The following is a 17,994-nucleotide window of genomic DNA, read 5'->3' as shown; positions in this document are numbered from 1 at the left end:
AACTAAATGCTGCACATCACTATTCGAATAATAAAAATATGTACATTATTTTTTAGTATTATTATACCAGTATGATTATTCATCATCAAGATTACATCCACAGCTTATTCCCACCTATCTGATAAAATAGGTACCTACGCCTTAAAATATGACTTTTTAGAAAAAGTATGGTATCACCAAATTGTCAATATATATTGTCAATGTCATTAAAAAAAAATGGGCGAAGCTATTGATTTATTTATTCACCGAATTTTATTTTTCTCATCGTAAGACGTAATGTAAATTGTAATATCAATAATGTAAAATACAGGTCATAACTCACGTTCCTAGAAAAGTGATCAGTGCCATGGAATTATATTTTGCTAATTTGATATAATGTGGATGTAAGAGGCATATTACCATGGCGGCCGATACAGCAGTTTCTGCAAGCCCAGAAGAGACTCTAGAGTCTCTCCTTCGTGAGGCGGAGGCCCTGAAGCAAAAGTTAGAAGAAGAGCGGCAAAAGCTAAATGATGTAACATGTAAGTTTTCATAACAATTACATTCCACAGAATATATTGGATTTAGGTAGAATATTATTAAGATTTTGTGTTAATTGTAAATACTATAACATAGTTTAATGGACAGTGTGTAGCGTGGCGGAACGCCTGGAACCAATATCAATAAACAACATAAAGGTGCGCCGTGTTCTCAAAGGACACCAGGCTAAGGTCCTATGCTGTGATTGGTCTCCAGACAAAAGACATATTGTTTCATCTTCTCAGGTTTGCACTTTATCTAACAACTATAAGTTAAATTTATTATAAAGATGTGTATTTTCATTTCATGGACTTCCCCCGTATCACCCCAGTTATGGCTTATTCACTGCCTTACTTAGTCATAGGTTTCACTTTCACTGCCATCCATGATCCATTCAACAGCAATTAAATAATTATACTGGGTCAACAATACTAGTTTTCATTTGTATATTTTGCTGTTTTCTGAGGCTAAATGGTGACTACTATGTTTAGATTCCTGCCTTGCGTCTCACACACATGGTACATTTCTTTTATACCTGAAAGATTGTGATTTTATTTATTATTACATGACTTGACATATTTTCAGGATGGCAAGCTTATCATCTGGGATGCCTTCACCTCTACAAAGGAGTTGACTATTGCAATGCCGAGCACCTGGGTTATGGCTTGTGCTTATGCCCCATCTGGAAACATGGTGGCTGCTGGGTAAATTCTTCAAATTCACAAACTATGTGTTATTAAAAATAAAAATTAAAAAGTAGACAAACCTAAAAACAGGACAGGTACTTACTTCACCTACATATTAAAATGATTCTTCTAAATTTCAAATGAATATATAGCCTACTACTACTACTATTACTTACCATATAAAATTATGGTTTTCATGGAAAAGCTGACTAAAGAAATATCCTATTTGAGGTCTATGGGAGGTTTTAAGTCAATCAAATTCTATGTCAAACTGATGATGGCACATACCATTGTCTGTATTATTATGAAATTGTGATAATCATGTACTTTAAAAAAGTTACTATTCTATTAATGAATACTTTGAGGAAAAGCATTTTTGTATGTCTGCCACTCTGCTGTTCATTGGTAAGCCTTACAAGGTGCATGTGATAATTTAGTACTGTTAGTATTTGTTCAGTAAGTTAAATGTAACCCAATTTATGAAAAAGTAAATTGGGTTACATTTAACTTACAAGTCAGATAGGCTGAATCACAGTACCATGATATTTTCACAAATTATTTGTAAATCTTGAAATCTTCGATACAAATAGGTTGTGACTTCAATGATATTGAAATGTTAGAAATATTTTTTCTCTCAATATTCACTTAATGGTGCATGGTGGAATGTGAACATTACAGATGTAATATTAGATGATACCAGATGGATGTGAATGACTCAAAAAAATAACCTGAAAGAGTTGAAACAACCCTGTCATTATGGTATGAACAAAAATTAACTAAACACTATTTAGGCTAGTCAACAAGTTAAAAGACATGTTAATTCTGGATTTGGTTTTATTCTAATTTTTTTTAAACAATTTTATTTTGTATTGCAAACTTTTATTTTTTTTAGATTAATGTTGTTTAGTATATGTATAACATATATATATAAGAAGGACTCCAGAAAGCTAAGAATTTATGGGTATATTAATTAAATTTCTTAATAAAAATTTCAATTTTTTTATGTACTAACTATACATCCTCAAGATACCTTTTTTTCTAGATGTCAATCAAATGCAGAGCATATTCTTAGAACCTTTATCTAGATTTCACACATTTTTTTACTTTTTGACTAGCCTTATTAAGAGAAACTTTTGTCCTTAAAGAAGTTGGTGCAAATTTATTTAATTTATAAGGTCAAATGTGACAATTGCCTTTATAAAATTGTCCATGTTTATTTCTGCTTTATTCAAATAATCTTGTATGAAACACTAGTTGATTGAGATGATATTATTGAAAATGTAAATCAAATCATCTTTATTTGTAAGACAAGGTAATTAACAGGTGCTCTTATCCTAACCCATAATTTATAGTGGAATACAAAGTCAGTTCATATTTTAATTTCTGTAACAATTATAATATACTATACAATACTAAAAAAGATATACATCCCAAATAAACTTGAATTAATGTCAATCATACAATAGTTATAATTTCATAGGCTTATTCATTTTAATTTATAATATAATGTCATATAATAGCTATACAATGATATTGATTTCAGTCAAAGTTTAAATTTATTATTTACTGTTTTATGAATAATATGCTTTTTTTATTAAATAAGATTTGAGTGACTTTTTAAAGTAGAAATGAAATGTAATTAATACTATTGACATATAATAATATTGACAAATGTAACATGTATTTATAGACATCAACAATCTGACATGATATGTACATGACAAGGACAGCAATTCTCTACCTCTTTTTGTTAGCTGGTTTCTGACATAAATCATGTAAATTTTTATATTTTTCATTACATTTGTTTATGACATGGATATACATACATAAGTTTAAGGCTTGTAATCGAAATTGTTGTTTTACTCATGTCTTTTCAGACACATATGACTTGTGTTTTATGCTATCCCAACCAAGTTTAGTTAGAACCTTAATCCAAGTTAATTGTATGTGGACAAGGCATTCTTAATTTAACCGGATAGTACACGTTTTTTAATTACCAAAACAAAAATATTCATTTCTAAATAATACCCACTGTTGTGTGTGTACCTTTATATTATTGTCCTGCCACGGTTGCCACCATGCGATGTTAGATGTTCGGGTATAGGTTATCACGGGCTATTATCCGTAACTCGACGACTACAGCGCGCCTATTTTGCGTGGTGAGGTAGGCGGCTAATCCTGCCACCCCAGCTCCTCAAGGTATTGTATCGAACCTCTGATGTCACCCATGACCTCGGGGAGAGTGCTCGGAGACCCCAGGTGTTTGGCCCGGTATGTGGCCACACTCCTACACTCCAGAATGACGTGTGCGGCTGTTTCATCTGCCTCCATGCAGGCTCTGCACAGTGGGCTGTCGGTGACACCTATATTTAAAAGGGCCGTGACCCGTTAGTACATGAGTTATTTTCCGTAACCTAGGTCGTGGAAGTTTTACTAGCTTGCGAGAGAGCTTGGGGTCTATTTGCGGTAGAGCTTCTTTTGCTTGTCTACACCCACTCACTTCCATCCAGTACTTATTATGTAATTCCTTGGTGTGTTGACGTATTACCATCGCAGACCAGCTAGGCGGGAGAGGGATAGTTGGTTCTGGTCGTTTTGCTGTCATCGCTGAGCCCCTCCTGGCCAATTCATCAGTGGCATCGTTCCCTCGTAAGTTACTGTGACCCTTTATCCATTGAAGAGTTACTTGGTTGTTATTTTCGCATAACTCCCTCAGACAGTTGTATATTAGCTTAGAGGTGATAGTGTGGCTTTGTAGGGCTTGTAGTACTGATTTGCTATCTGAAAGGATGCGGATGGAGTAGTCTTTTACCTTTCGAGTCAAAGTAGCAGTGACTGCTTCTATGATACCCATATATTCTGCTTGGAAGACAGTGTTATGAGCTCCTAGTGATGCAGCTATTCTTATATTTAGGTCATCCGAGAACACGTCGTATCCCGTGCCCGACCTTGTCTTTGAGCCATCTGTCTTTTGTACTGAAGTCCTCTTTCAGTTCTTCATACAGCTGTATTTTGTATCTCTTATCGAATATGTATTCCTTTGGAGATCTATCACTTACTGCCAACAGCAGAGACTCCTTTTCAATCACCTCATTTAGAACCTCCGGGTGTGGGGATTGAGTGGTTTTCCAAAGATTTAATGTCTTCAACCTTACTGCGGCGCAGGCCGCCTCTTGTTTTATAAAGAGGTGTAGAGCCAGAAGGTTCAGCATAGCTTCAACAGCCGCGGTAGGTGTGGTTCACATACATCCTGTGATAGCCATACACGCTAGTCTTTGAAATCGTTGCAGTTTATTACAAGTAGTGTTCAGCTTGGTGCGTGGCCACCATACAACTGCGCCGTAACATATCATAGGTCGTATCACAGCTGTGTAGAGCCATAGTACGATGTTCGGGGCAAGTCCCCATGTCTTTCCTATCATTCTACGGCATTGCCAGAAGGTTAAAGTGGCTGTATTTATTTTTGACTCCAAGTGGGCGGCCCAGTTTAACTTACTCTCAAGTATTACTCCTAAATACTTCACTTCGCTGTTTAGTTGGAGTTGGGTGTTAAACAGTTTTGGCAGTTTATAGTTACCCAAAACTCTTTTGTTTGTTAACATTACCAGTTCCGTTTTTAATGGGTTGACTGATAGGTCGTTATCTATGCACCATCTTTCCACAATTTTAAATGCTGCATTTGTTACTTCACATATAGTACTGGCAAACTTTCCGCATATCAATATAGTTAGGTCAACTGCGTAGCCTACCGTAAAGTAATGATTTTCGTTAAGAGTGGTAATTAGATCATTTACTACCAAGTTCCATAAAAGAGGTGAGATTACTCCTCCTTGGGGGCAGCCTTTAGCGACAATTGCCTTCTGTGTCTCACTTTCATTTAGTAATATCACTCTGTGTTTGAGCATATTTTCAATCCATGATGACGGAGTTGTACATACTCCAAGGCGGTGTAGTGCTTCTTTTATTTTTGTAAATTTTGTCTTATCGAAGGCTCTTTCAATGTCCACGAAGGTTCCTAGACAAAAGGTTTTTTCCGAAAGTGCGCCCTCTATAACGTTCACTACAGCGTGAAGTGCAGATTCGGTGCTTTTACCTTGACTGTATGCGTGTTGATTAGGGTGTAGGGGTATGTTATTAAGGTAATTCTCCCTCAGTTCTCTTTCACACAGCCTTTCTAGGGTCTTCAGGGCGAAAGAGGTAAGACTGATGGGTCTGTATGATTGAGCTTTGGAGTAGTCACTTTTACCTGGTTTAGGTACCTCCATCTCCTAGGGATGTATCTATGCGCTAGACACGCCCTGAATATGTTGATCAGCCGGATGTGGAGACCCTCTCCTCCCCTTTGCAACAAAGCGGGAAAGATCCCATCAGGTCCTGCTGACTTAAAGGGGTGAAAGGAATTTATAGCCCACTTTGTTTTATCGGTTGTCACCAACTTATGTGCTTGTTGCCAGTCAGCTTCTTCAGCGGTTATGTTTTCATTTACCCACTCAATATGCTGCATTATTTTGCATCCTGGAATGCTATGTGGTTTTCGATGTTATCTACTCCGATTATCCTGGCTGGGAGTGCTTCGTCCTTTAGACGCGATTCCATCAGCAACTTGTACTGGGTAAGATTCGTACTGCGGGGTTTCCTCTTGGGAGGCGGTGTAGTGATGTTTACCTCCAGGTTAAATAGTATCCATCTGTGGTCTGAGCAGGATGCTTCTTTCGACACATGCCAGTTGGATATAGAATCAGACGTTCCCTCTGTTGCTAAGGTAATGTCTATAATTTTTATGCTCCTCCTGTTTACAAAGGTGGGTTCTGAACCTACATTTAAAATATTAAGGTTAGTAGAAAAAAGGTATTCAGTGAGTTGCTTACCCCTTTCGTTGGATGTTTGCATGCCCCAAAGCGGGTGATGTGCGTTGCAGTCTGCATCCACAATAAGCTCGCTCTTGGTTTTCTCGCAGTAGTTCACCAATTTGACAAGTTCTTCAGGCGGTGGGTCTTCCCCTCTTTGGTGAGTTGGAGGGTTGTGTCTGTCCAGTATTTTTATTGCGCATAAATCTCTGTAACAAAAATCTGTTAGGGATTGCACATGTAGATTGTTAGAAATGTAGATACAGGCTCTAGGGTGTTCTGGACTGAGTAATGTATAAGCTTACCTCCGATATTAGAGAGATGGCATATTCGGCCCCCCCTAACCCACGGCTCCTGGATTAGGGCGAGAGCTGTAGGGTTAACCTCCAACCATTTCCGAAGTTGGACCGTTGCGGTTTCGGTATGGTGGAGGTTTATTTGGATAATGCTGCACTTAGAAGGGGATGCCATCTTTGGATAGCACACCCTCCTCGCCATCCCCGATGCAGAGCTTTTCAATGCCCTTGGTGCAGTCGGCATCGCCTTTGGTGCCCGCCGCCAGAAGCTCTTCGAGCTCCTTCAGGCAGTCGAGCGCTTCCTCCGAGGGAGAGGTAGTGGCGCAGTTGCCGTCTGCTGGGTCAATTGGTTGAGCGTCCATGGGTTCCGGCAGTGCATCACTGTCGTCTATGCTTGTCCCTGTTGCTGTCGTCTTTGCCTCACTGTTTGTATCCTTAGAGAGGGGGGGGGGGGTCTCGGTGTATTTACCTCCTGGCCCCTGGAACTTCATATATACTGCGCACAGCATTAATGATAGCCGGCGCTCGTGCTCCAAGATTTTGAGGATTTGGTCCTCCGGGATGCTTATCACGATGAAGCTGTGGTCGTTGTGGTGATATAGGGCATGTAACAGCCAGCTGTCTACCTTAGCCCAAGAGTTTTGGAACCGTAGCATACCGCCGATTGCTTTGGTGTCCTTCCATTCACCAGGAAGTAGAATACCACACCTGACGCGGTTGGGAATTTCCCAAATATTCTTCACTGCCAGGGTGTCACCGTTAGGGAGTTGAATTTCCGGGACAGCCGTTTTCAGCCACTCCCAATGTTTTAAGATTAGAGCATCACAGTTTTAGGACGCCCACATCGTAGACGGGTTTGCCCAGAAACGCAGGCCCTTCTCTGTCTTCACTCATAGCGGCCATCATGGCTGTCATGAGCTTATCTTCAAGCTTACTGTAGGTGGTAGAAGGTGGCTAGTAGGATGTTCGGGTATTAAATGATTATAAGTCTGACTGCGAGTTGGAGCGATGAGTGTGTGCATAGGTGTATAAAGGTAATACACACACTACACTACCACATCCACGGAACTCTTAAACAAAAATGTCCCAGGCCAGGCCATTGGTGTTGTAAGATGCAACTAAGAGCTTTGCAGATGTGAGAGAGTCACAGGCCAGACTCAACTGGATTAGTTCTACACCCGCACCGAATACGGATAAAGTAGCGTGCATGCGCCGCTATTCATTATCTCATAGGATAATGTAGATAATTGGCTACTTCCACTTGATACTATGTTTCGACACATGTCTAGTAATTATATTTATAGGTTTAATTAGAAGGTCATTTACTGAGTGTTTATTTTAGATTTTTCAATAAAGCATTAGCAAAGTGGTATTAATACAATAGAACAGTTGTGATTACTCGCAGGGGTCTGGACAATAAGGTGACGGTGTTCCCGCTGGGCGGCGCGGACGAGGAGCCGGCGTCCCGCAAGCGTACTGTGGCCACGCACTCGTCCTACCTGTCGTGCTGCTTGTTCCCCAACACCGACCGCCAGATGCTCACCGGCTCTGGGGACGGAACCTGCGCGCTCTGGGACATCGAGTCTGGCCAACTGTTGCAGAGCTTTCAGGTGCCCACTTCATCCACTCGCCAGCTGTGAATTAAATATTGTTTTCTTAGCTGCGCTTGCTTAAATCTATTAAATCATATACTGTTGGTGTCTCCAAAAGACTAACATTAAAAAAAGTGAAAGTGGCTAAGTGCTAAATTTACTGATCTCGCAATGGCTACTTCAACTACGAAAAAAATGGCTTCAACAAGTTTCCCTATAAACTTTGATTCGATTACTTCCTGTGAGTTTTTGAAAATGTATCACTATTTTATTCTATTCTTCCTACTAAAGGGCTCCTGTGGAAAGTATACCACAAGTTTGCCAATGTCACGTTAAAGTAGACCACCAAGCTTAGAGAATTTTTGTATCCTAATTTGATTGGTAGTGATCGGTGCTAAAGATTGAAACAAGTTTTATTTTCTTGACTGAAAAGGCTGGGTTCATAGATAGAGCAAAACATTAACATCACGCTGGCCTGTGTTCTAGAGCTCTACAAGACACAGCTGCGGCCGCATATGAAATATTGTTCTTATCTCTCTCTGTGGTGTACGTCAGAATCATCTCGACTCTGTGTGCAACAAGCAACTGCTTTAATTTTCGGGGAATGGATGCTATGGATGGCCTGATCGATTGTTGTGCGTCTTGTATCTCATTTACGATGAAGATGGGGAGGGAGTGTTCGGAAGAAATGTTTAACTTAATTCTTGGCGCCGAATGTCATCCTTGCATCACTCTTCGCAAACCAACTAAAATATCATTCTTTCTAAATGTGTGGCATTCCTGAACAGAACGATTTCCAAGGAACATTCTTCACGCCCAACCTAAAGGATCTGTCTTCTTTCCACGATGTTTCCATATCGATATATGATTAATTATTACTAATATATGACAAATTCAAATTCAAATATTTTTATTCAAAATAGGATTTAAAATTACTTATTGAACGTCAAAATCTACCACCCATTCAAAAGAGACTGCCTCAGACCTGAGAAGAATGGGCGCAAGAAACTCAGCGGGCTTTTTTTTTAAATATAAAATATGGATTACAATGTAATATCGTACAATAAACATTTATAATTAAAGAGCCTGAGGGTGTTCGCTTTATTCCCAGTCATTAACAATGTCAAGTCATTAACAATGACAATTAGGTATACGCAAAATTTCGTATAACCCATCAAAAAGGCCGGTAAAGTTTATATGTCTATGTATAGTCTGTTGGATACCTTAATAAAAAAGCGGCTTACAACTAAATGGCGGGCAACGCTCACGTGATTCCTCTAGTGTAGCAAGGAACATGTTCGTTCAGATCTTTTACAAATTAATCAGTCCTTCCATTAGAAATATGCAACATATTTTGTTTGTCAGGACGTCAAGAATACTTACATTACCTTAAATTTGTGTTCGCGTATTAGCGAATTGTAATATTGTATATTTTTATTTATTTATTTAATTCATATAGGAAGACCAACAGCGTACAATAGTCCTGTTAATATCTTCCCTTTCTTAGTGTGCGTGTGTGGGCAGAATGGGATGTCGCTATGCCAACTTAATGGCTGACCTGCATGTTTCAACATTTTATTGAGATAAAACCTTTAGTTGCGAATTCAACGAGCAACTACTAGTATTAAATAAAATCAAATAGTGACAAAAAGCCAAATAAAGGTCCTCACGGATAGCAACATATTAGTTCAAGTTCAAGTTTTCATTCGTAAATACTATTACACGTCATACGTACTTAACATATTATTTACAATTATTAAGTTATAAATTCATTATATGAGTAGAACAAGCGCTCAATAAGCCACCTTTTGAGTTTATGTTTAAAAGTGTTAAAATTTGACACGCTTGTGATATAGTCCGGGAGTTTATTATAAACCCGAGGGCTCATAGCGTGTATTGTGCGGGAAGCTTTTTCCAGACTATGTGGGACTGTATTTAGGCGATTCGCGTGTCGCAGCTGGTACTGGCTAGTGTCACCTCTTTTTTTATACTGGTGTAAGTGAGCTCGGGCGTATAAGCCTACCTGTAGTATCAGGAGGCTTGGTATTGTTAATATATTTAGTGAAGCGAAGAAAGGTCTTACGCATTGGTCCGACGGTATACCAGGTTAATGCGAACGGTTCCTTTGTAGGCGACAAACTCGTTCAAAGTTTAAAATAGTTACGAACACTTAAGTTAATACTGTCAACGATAGTGGTAGATATGGATACTTATATCATACTTCGATACTCAACATGTGCCTGGCCGATGCTACGCTTGTGGAGAATAGATCTAAGCCTATTCGCTTATCAATTTTATTAAAGTTACTGCTCATTCGCCATAAGCAGGAATTTTGCCTGTATTTGGATTTAACTAATGGTGTATGTATAAGAGGATTGAAACGCTAAAGACTAACTATACGAAAATGTAATTGTGTACGCGTTTTGGTATAATGCGGGCAGGGTCACTCGGCAGACGTGATGTCCCTGGACCTGTGCCCCGGCGAGTTGGGCGACACCTTCGTGTCGGGCGGCTGCGACCGCGCCGTGCTGGTGTGGGACATGCGCTCGGGGCACGCCGTGCAGGCCTTCGACACGCACCACTCGGACGTGAACAGCGTGCGGTTCCACCCCGCTGGAGACGCCGTGGCCAGCGGCTGCGACGACTCCTACTGCCGCCTGTTCGACCTGCGCGCCGACCGAGAGGTACTGCTCAGTAATGCTATGCATGGGGATGGGGATGTATGTATGATTTACGAAGTATGTTTATTTAACAAGTTTTGTTCATTGTTGAACAAAACCTAGTTAATTTTTCTGTTGAGTTTTGTATAAATGCATGAGCATTCTTAATTTTACAAAGCTGCTATAGATTTTAAAAGTTTTCCTCGGATATCATTTCAAGTTTCAGGAAACAACGTTGTTGACTCGCTCTCTCTAATAAATAAAATAAGCTTTGTAATTAGAAATCAGTGGGAGGCTCCCTTGCACAGGATGCCGGCTAGATTATGGGTACCACAACGGCGCCTATTTCTGCCGTGAAGCAGTAATGTGTAAACATTACTGTGTTTCAGTCTGAAGGGCGCCGTAGCTAGTGAAATTAATGGGCAAACGAGACTTAACATTTTATGTCTCAAGGTACGAGCGCAATTGAGGTGCCGCTCTAAATAATTATTGGATTTTTCAAGAATCGTGAGCGGCACTATATTTTAATGGGCAAGGTGTATCAATTACCATCAGCTGAACGACATGCTCGTCTCGTCCCTTATTTTCATACAAAAATCATCTTGTACACGTAAATTATTTTCTATAGATATATTGTGTGTCATACCAACTATGCAAAGAATACTTAAGAACTGTTAACTCATATAACAGTACTCTTTTAGAAGTTGATAAATTCCATCTGTTAATCGGTGAATTTAAGATACATTAAAGACACATATTGTACATACTCTTTTAAGATTATTTTCAAGATTGTAATAATTAAATTTTAAATTTCTCCTCTGATTAACATTTATGGGATCACACTCTGTCTACAATAATTTTTCCTAGTTAATTATGAAAGTAATGTCATTTGTAAAAGACTATGGTCCCTAAAAAATGTCTGTAGCCGTGTCATATGGTAGTTTTTTACGCGTCGCTTATTTAATAGTACAGCTTACTCAGGTTTTGCACCCTTCTGGCAGTAGAGTCTTTTTCAGCATAGAAGTCTCGCAACACTATTTGGTCTCTTTAGGTTTCGACTCCCTTAAAAATTCAGTGATAATTTTAACAATTATTTTACCTGATTTGACAAACTGTAAAACACTTAATAGAATAATACTTAATTAGTTCCATTTAATGTCACGGGACTCACTTCACGAGATCGTCTAATTGTTGAGATACGTTTCCGGAAATGGCAAAAAACGTCAGCGAACGTTCTCGGCTTGCGGGCAACGTTGTAGTAAATATTGATCGGGGCACCGGGCAGGTGGCGCGCTACGGCAAGGACAGCATCATCTTCGGCGCCAACAGCGTGGAGTGGTCGGTGAGCGGGCGCCTGCTGTTCGCGGGCTACGGGGACTACACGGCCAGCGCCTGGGACGCGCTGAGGGCCTCGCGCGCGGCCGTGCTAGCGGGCCACGAGCACCGCCTGGCCGCGCTGAGCCTGGCGCCCGACGGCACGGCGCTGGCCACGGCCTCCTGGGACACCACGGTGCGGGTGAGTGGAATATTAAGAAGTAGGCGTTACTTTGCGGAATTCCATAAAAGATACCCAAATGTTTTAAGTTTTTATTCTACATACATGTGAAAAAGGATTTCGCTTGAATATGTTAGAGCAATTAGAAATAATAAAACACAAAAATAACATGTTTACATTGTTGTGTGAACAAACAAATTTGGTCCCTTCACCACTGTTACATATCTCTTCCGGGGGTTATACGTCCCGACAGCCGACCGGTCACGGCTCGTCATTTCATTTAATACGGACTATTATACGTGCCCGATTTTGGCGAGTCAACATATCGTGAGGATGCCGTCGTGCAGAGGCAAAACACGTGTCGAATTGTTTAAAGACAAATATGGCGGAATTAACACTTAAGAAAACTTAAAACATTTGGATATGTCTTTTTTTTACACAGCCTACTCGGAAGGTTTCCTCACTACTACAGGTTTCCTCAGAAAAAAAAGTGAACATGAAACTCTTAAGGTTGCTCTTTTCAAAACAGATTACGTGTTAAAAGTTCTTATTTTTAATGCAATTTACAAATCATTTCCAAAATTACAATATTATATACATAGTGACGCCACAAAAATACTCAAACGTCAAAAACTAAAAGACTTACACGAGTAAGTATAAAAAAAAGTTAATTAATAATTATAAACACAAGAGTTATTGAGAACAGTAGTATCAATCCATTAAGCTGATCGCCCTCTATTTCTATTATACAACATCAGAGTTAATACTGATTGTTAAGCCCAGCAAAATGTTTAGATATATTCTGTTTTCAGACTGTAGGACGGTTACATCTACCGGTTACCCAACCAGCACTGTTGATTGGTTTCAAAAACTTTCCATTCACTGATAAAATTATCTGTTGATGAAAAATTAAAATGATCGAAACTTTCTCAATGTACATTGGTACCTTCCATGCTCTCACGGTCTGGAATCCTGTAGCATGTTACTGATTCATTTCTCTCTTTGAGTGTCATTGTGCGTCGTCAAGAATAAGACTATATACTTACAATATAAATGACACTAGACCACTCAGTAACATTATCATTCGCTTCTGGCTACTTTGACTTTATATAAAATATGTGACATTTAAAAGACTTCTCCTTTTATTAAGCATCGCCAGAGTTTGTCCGTTTGTTAGTTAATATATCGGATTGTCAAACAGAACTGCCGAGTAGCTATCTGGCCAATCGACATAACGGTGAAATAATTCTTAAATGGCGTGGTCTATCTTACTCAAAGCTTTAATATGACCATTTATCAATTTATATAATGACAATTCACTACCCAACGTTTCTAATTTGAAACATATCCTAAATAAAAAAATATTATAATTTAAATATAACTTTGTTTTAGTCCGCTTTAAGCAATATATTATTTTTCAGATCTGGGCGTAAGCAGTTTATATGAAGATATTCCGTCTTCACTACATTCCGGTACCCTGGTGTTGCACACAATATTCGCTGTGATGCACGGTGTTCCAAGGAGATGTTTGTCTTACATCCAACTGAAGCTCGCAACCAAGTCCCCAAGATTAATGTTCCCAATCATTGCACATTAACTAGGGTAGGAAAACTATAGTATAAATATGGTCGACTATGGATATGTATGTGATGTTTGAGCATGGTGCATGAGAGATTTGAGGGAAGTCCCAGTCAAAATACTGAAATATATTATTAGACATGCAGTGGGTGTAGTTACTTGGAGAGGAATTAGGGAATTGAAGCAATAGATTCCATTGTGTTATAGGTGATTGTTGTACATAAGATTTACATCTATAGTTTATGTTCTAGTCTTGGTGTTGCAAGGTGTTGTGATCAGTTTAGCTATCATACCAGAAATAATAAGGTGTGGCAAGGATTCCAGTCACAATAACTAACTTGTTATAAACTCTATACTAATAATTACAGTAGAATATTTCTTAGTGAAACTTGACATTAAAAAATTCTTGTTATAAAGTTTCTAACTTGTGGCGAACTTCGTTTTAAGCGATTTTTATCAGGAAATGTTGAACTTGTAGAAGTTATGATTTGTTCCAATTAATTTTGTGTTTGTGGTGAAAGAAATAAAAATCTTAAAAATTATAGAGGTATATATGTTAATTGATTAAATTTCTTAAATTATTGTAAGCTATTTTCGCCTCTTTGATGGAATACGAAAACAATGAAGTAACTAATTACTTTCGGTTTTCTGAGCAACTTAATCAATAATTTCGTTGTGATATAATGTTCCAGTGGTATTTACTTCATCATCGCATGTAACAAAGTCTTCAAAAAATATCATCTTTCAGAAATCTCTGTATCCCAATTTCGGTTGAAAGAGAAATAACTTTGACTTCAGTTTCTGATGGTGATGGAAGATCACATCTGTATATTTTTTTTATAGTTGCCGCAGTTATATTTCCCCAAGCTTTGTCAGCCATTCTCATGGCTGGTAATGCAATCTATATTAAAATTATTTTGTTATTCCATAGTTTACAACATGTTTCTGAAGATTTCTTTTCGGAACAATGATTTAAAAAAAACGGTGCCTTGATTCATAGGCTTTCATTTTGATGCGGTACTGGCGGGCATTTATTTAACTGCTGTCATTTATGGAATATATATATGACTTAATGTTTTTCAAAGAATAAAGATATATATAAGAATAAATAGAATTTTTCTTTTCACTTTAGCCAATTTCGTGTCAATATTTGTGAGCAAGTTTGTGAAAATTCTAGAAGTCATCAATGCTATTTTATTAACATACTTTAAATTTTGTCATTTACATCTTGAATAACAACAAGGTTTTTTAGCTTTTCTAGTCTAGATGAAGAGTGGTGAGAATTTTTTTGTATCTGACATGTTTGCACCGAGAAAAATAGTCGAACGTGCCTTGCTGTGCGTCTCAATATGGCAATTATCATTTTTTAAAGTAACAGAAATACATTTATAATACAGCCCCGTTTGGACAGTATTAAATATATTCTCAGGTTCTTAACCATTTAAATAACATTAAAGCCTGGCTATTCACTTTTCCACTTGTCAAACGTTTCTTTAAAAGTAGTTCATTTCTTCTTTTGAACTTTTCAGACTCACTTATTATTTCGACGTAGTCAGGGGTAATTGGAGGTTTTGGGGCTTGAAGGGAAGGGAACATTTTCCAGTTTGGGAGGTCTTTACTTAAAAGAGGTATTTAAAGAGGTGCTACTGTAAATCCTAGGTGGCTCATATAATTTTATTTATTAAGATTCAGCAATATAACAGTATTAATTATTCTGTCTTACAAACTTCTTATTTATTGAAGTAGGCGTTATTTTGCGGAAATCCATAATTATCCAAAAGTTTTGAGTTTTCCTGAGTGTGTGTCCGCTAATATTCGTCTTCAAACAATTCGACACGTGTTTCGCCTCTACACGAAGCATCCTCAGGAGATGTTGACTCGCCAAACTCTGGCACGAGACATTTTGGAGTACATATATTCACAAATAAAATTTGAAAAACAAAATTTTATGAACGATGCAGGACTCGAACCCACGACCTCCGGCGTTCATACATTCACTTGATTGTAACACATTAATATTCAATAAAGTTTTTAAGGCTGTATAATTACATTATAATACTTAGGTACTTACTATGTTAGAATAAAGCTGGCTAAATGATGTCTTTCAAGATGGCGCCGATAGTTCTGTAGGCAACGTCCGGATCCTTGTCACCGATTTTAAATTAACTGTAGTATACTCGGTTAGTTTTGTTCTCATAAAGCAAGTGAATGTTATCCATTGTATATTATATGTATTGTTATTGTACTTTGTAATGTTATATGAATAGAATGGAGCAGCAATATACTTTTGACAAACACAGGTGTAGTCAAGCGCAGGTGTAGTTAATGTAATATTATATTGTGGTTGTGTATCTCAAGTGAGATTGTCAAATATATACAAATAAGTTGTTGAAATAGTTGTCAGCTCGGCCAGAATATTTGTATTTCTGTCTGATATACATAATTGTACTTTGAGTAGTAAACTTAGTTGTTATCTCAAATACAGTAATCGCCCCTATTTCGCGGTAGCATTTGTCCATATATCACGGGCATTACCCCCATGTATGGTGGGGATGTCCCACATTTGTGAATTGTCATTACAAAATTAAATTACTTTATTAAAAACCTTAATAAAATAGTAAAACTAGGCACACAATTGACAATACTTGTTACGAATTGTGATTAATATTATTACAAATTACGAGATCGTTAAAACGTGTTATACGGGTATGCCCATATAACGGTTTGTCCAATAACACGGAACCACTCTACCACGTTATAGGGGAGATTACCTGTATATAGTTAAAGGATGATTGGCGTGGCCGAGGGTATGTTATAGTCAATAGTGGTCCGAGGAGCTGCAACTTGTATTTAAATATGTATTAGTACTAGGCCAATGTTGTTGTTGAGTCGCTATCATTTCGTCAGATATTATATGTATAGTTATAAGTATGTAGTGGTGCAATGTACATATAGATTGTGATTCAGAGGGATTCATGATGCTCTCCATTTGATGTATTGGATTTGTTCTTTAATGTATAAGTGAGTGTGTAACAACAATTTCTATTAATAAATCCTTTTAATGTGATTTATTTTGAATTCGGCCTTCTTTAGTTCAATACAAGAAAATTCTGCATTACCTACTGCTATGCAAATATCTTAAATGATATGAGGATAAATATGTGTTCAAGAGCAGAGTTGTAACAGCGAAAAGGCGCGCAAATGAATATGAAAACATTTGTATCTACAATTTGAAAGGAGACGGGGAGTTCTGGGCCAAAATGGTATAAGTTGAGATATGGTTTAAAAAACTGTCATATTTTTCTATTTCAAAGTAAAGAAAATTAGCACAATAGAGAACACGAGAAACTTAAAATTAAGTTTTCACTATCTTAAAATTGACGAAAAAAATTGGATATCGATTACTATAATCGAATGTGAATAGGTTTAAACAATTGAACCCAAAACCACTTGCACCAGATGATTGATTTAATAAAAGAACCTATTTAGGTATGTATTTATTTAAATACATTATAATTAACATGTCTTTGGTTTAAGAAAACTAAATATCACCTGAATATTATAAAGAAATCGATCGAATCGTATTTTTAATCTGTGCTGACAGTGACAGCTACAAAATATTTTTTGACTGGTCTAGAATATCTATTGTCAAAGAGAATTAAACCACTGGTATCGTTTGTGCGTACCTACGCGATTTGTAATTTGAGTGTTTCCCGTTGTTTTATTGATATTTTCCTCGACGCTAAACTTGTACGTACCCTTGCTATCATACAACAAAATAACGATCGCATTAAAAAATCAGCTGTTTACTATATAGGTTGTTGCCCATATATTGCATAATATCACTTTTACAAAACCTTCTATAACTCTACTTTAAGAATGCCAAAATTCCTCAAATTTTTAGTGATGCTTTGTTAATTTATAAGCTATTAATTTCATCCTTTTACATCAAGGCCCAATAATGTATCAATAAGTGAATCCGTCTCCTTTGAGACTTCAATTGGCATTTGGCGATGTAGCTCCATCTCGGAGCTCTGTGTATTCTTTGTTCGGTAAATCCAGACGTGGAATCTCCATCTCTGTGACACGTATTCCTGAAGGACGACGGCTGTTGCCGAATCTAATATTTCAGTAATTGCTTAGTAATCAAACGAAAACTGATAGAAATTGTAAAAAAATAATATGCCATATAAGTCCTACTGTATAAGGTATTGGTACGGGCCAAATGTAAAATTTTTGCATGTACATGTACACCAAGGTACGGAACCTTTGCACCGATGGAGACGGCGTGAGTTGACGGATTACCAGAAAAAACGTCTGT

At 37.7% G+C, this 17,994-nt stretch overlaps 1 protein-coding gene across 1 annotated transcript; it reads left to right on the top strand.

The window, feature by feature from the left end:
- The first annotated feature begins 215 nt into the window (after window positions 1-215).
- Window positions 216-16,740, top strand: LOC126967726 (guanine nucleotide-binding protein subunit beta-5). The gene is made up of 7 exons (XM_050812351.1): window positions 216-521; window positions 628-764; window positions 1,105-1,223; window positions 7,754-7,958; window positions 10,382-10,624; window positions 11,886-12,116; window positions 13,517-16,740. The coding sequence occupies exons 1-7, from the start codon at window positions 401-403 to the stop codon at window positions 13,526-13,528; spliced, it is 1,068 nt and encodes a 355-aa protein (XP_050668308.1). The 5' UTR covers window positions 216-400; the 3' UTR covers window positions 13,529-16,740.
- Window positions 16,741-17,994: the final 1,254 nt, after the last annotated feature.

Source organism: Leptidea sinapis, chromosome 13, assembly GCF_905404315.1.
Source record: "Leptidea sinapis chromosome 13, ilLepSina1.1, whole genome shotgun sequence".
Lineage (NCBI taxonomy): Eukaryota > Metazoa > Arthropoda > Insecta > Lepidoptera > Pieridae > Leptidea > Leptidea sinapis.
Note: the sequence above shows the minus strand (reverse complement) of the source record. Positions and strands in the feature narration are given on the sequence as shown.

What these genes read in the sequence shown, in the direction of transcription:
- LOC126967726 (XM_050812351.1), top strand. Translation starts at nt 401, where the DNA reads ATGGCGGCCGATACAGCAGTTTCTGCAAGCCCAGAAGAGACTCTAGAG. An exon ending in AAAGCTAAATGATGTAACAT is followed by an intron (nt 522 to 627) that starts GTAAGTTTTCAT and finishes TTTAATGGACAG; the next exon opens with TGTGTAGCGTGGCGGAACGC. An exon ending in ATATTGTTTCATCTTCTCAG is followed by an intron (nt 765 to 1,104) that starts GTTTGCACTTTA and finishes ACATATTTTCAG; the next exon opens with GATGGCAAGCTTATCATCTG.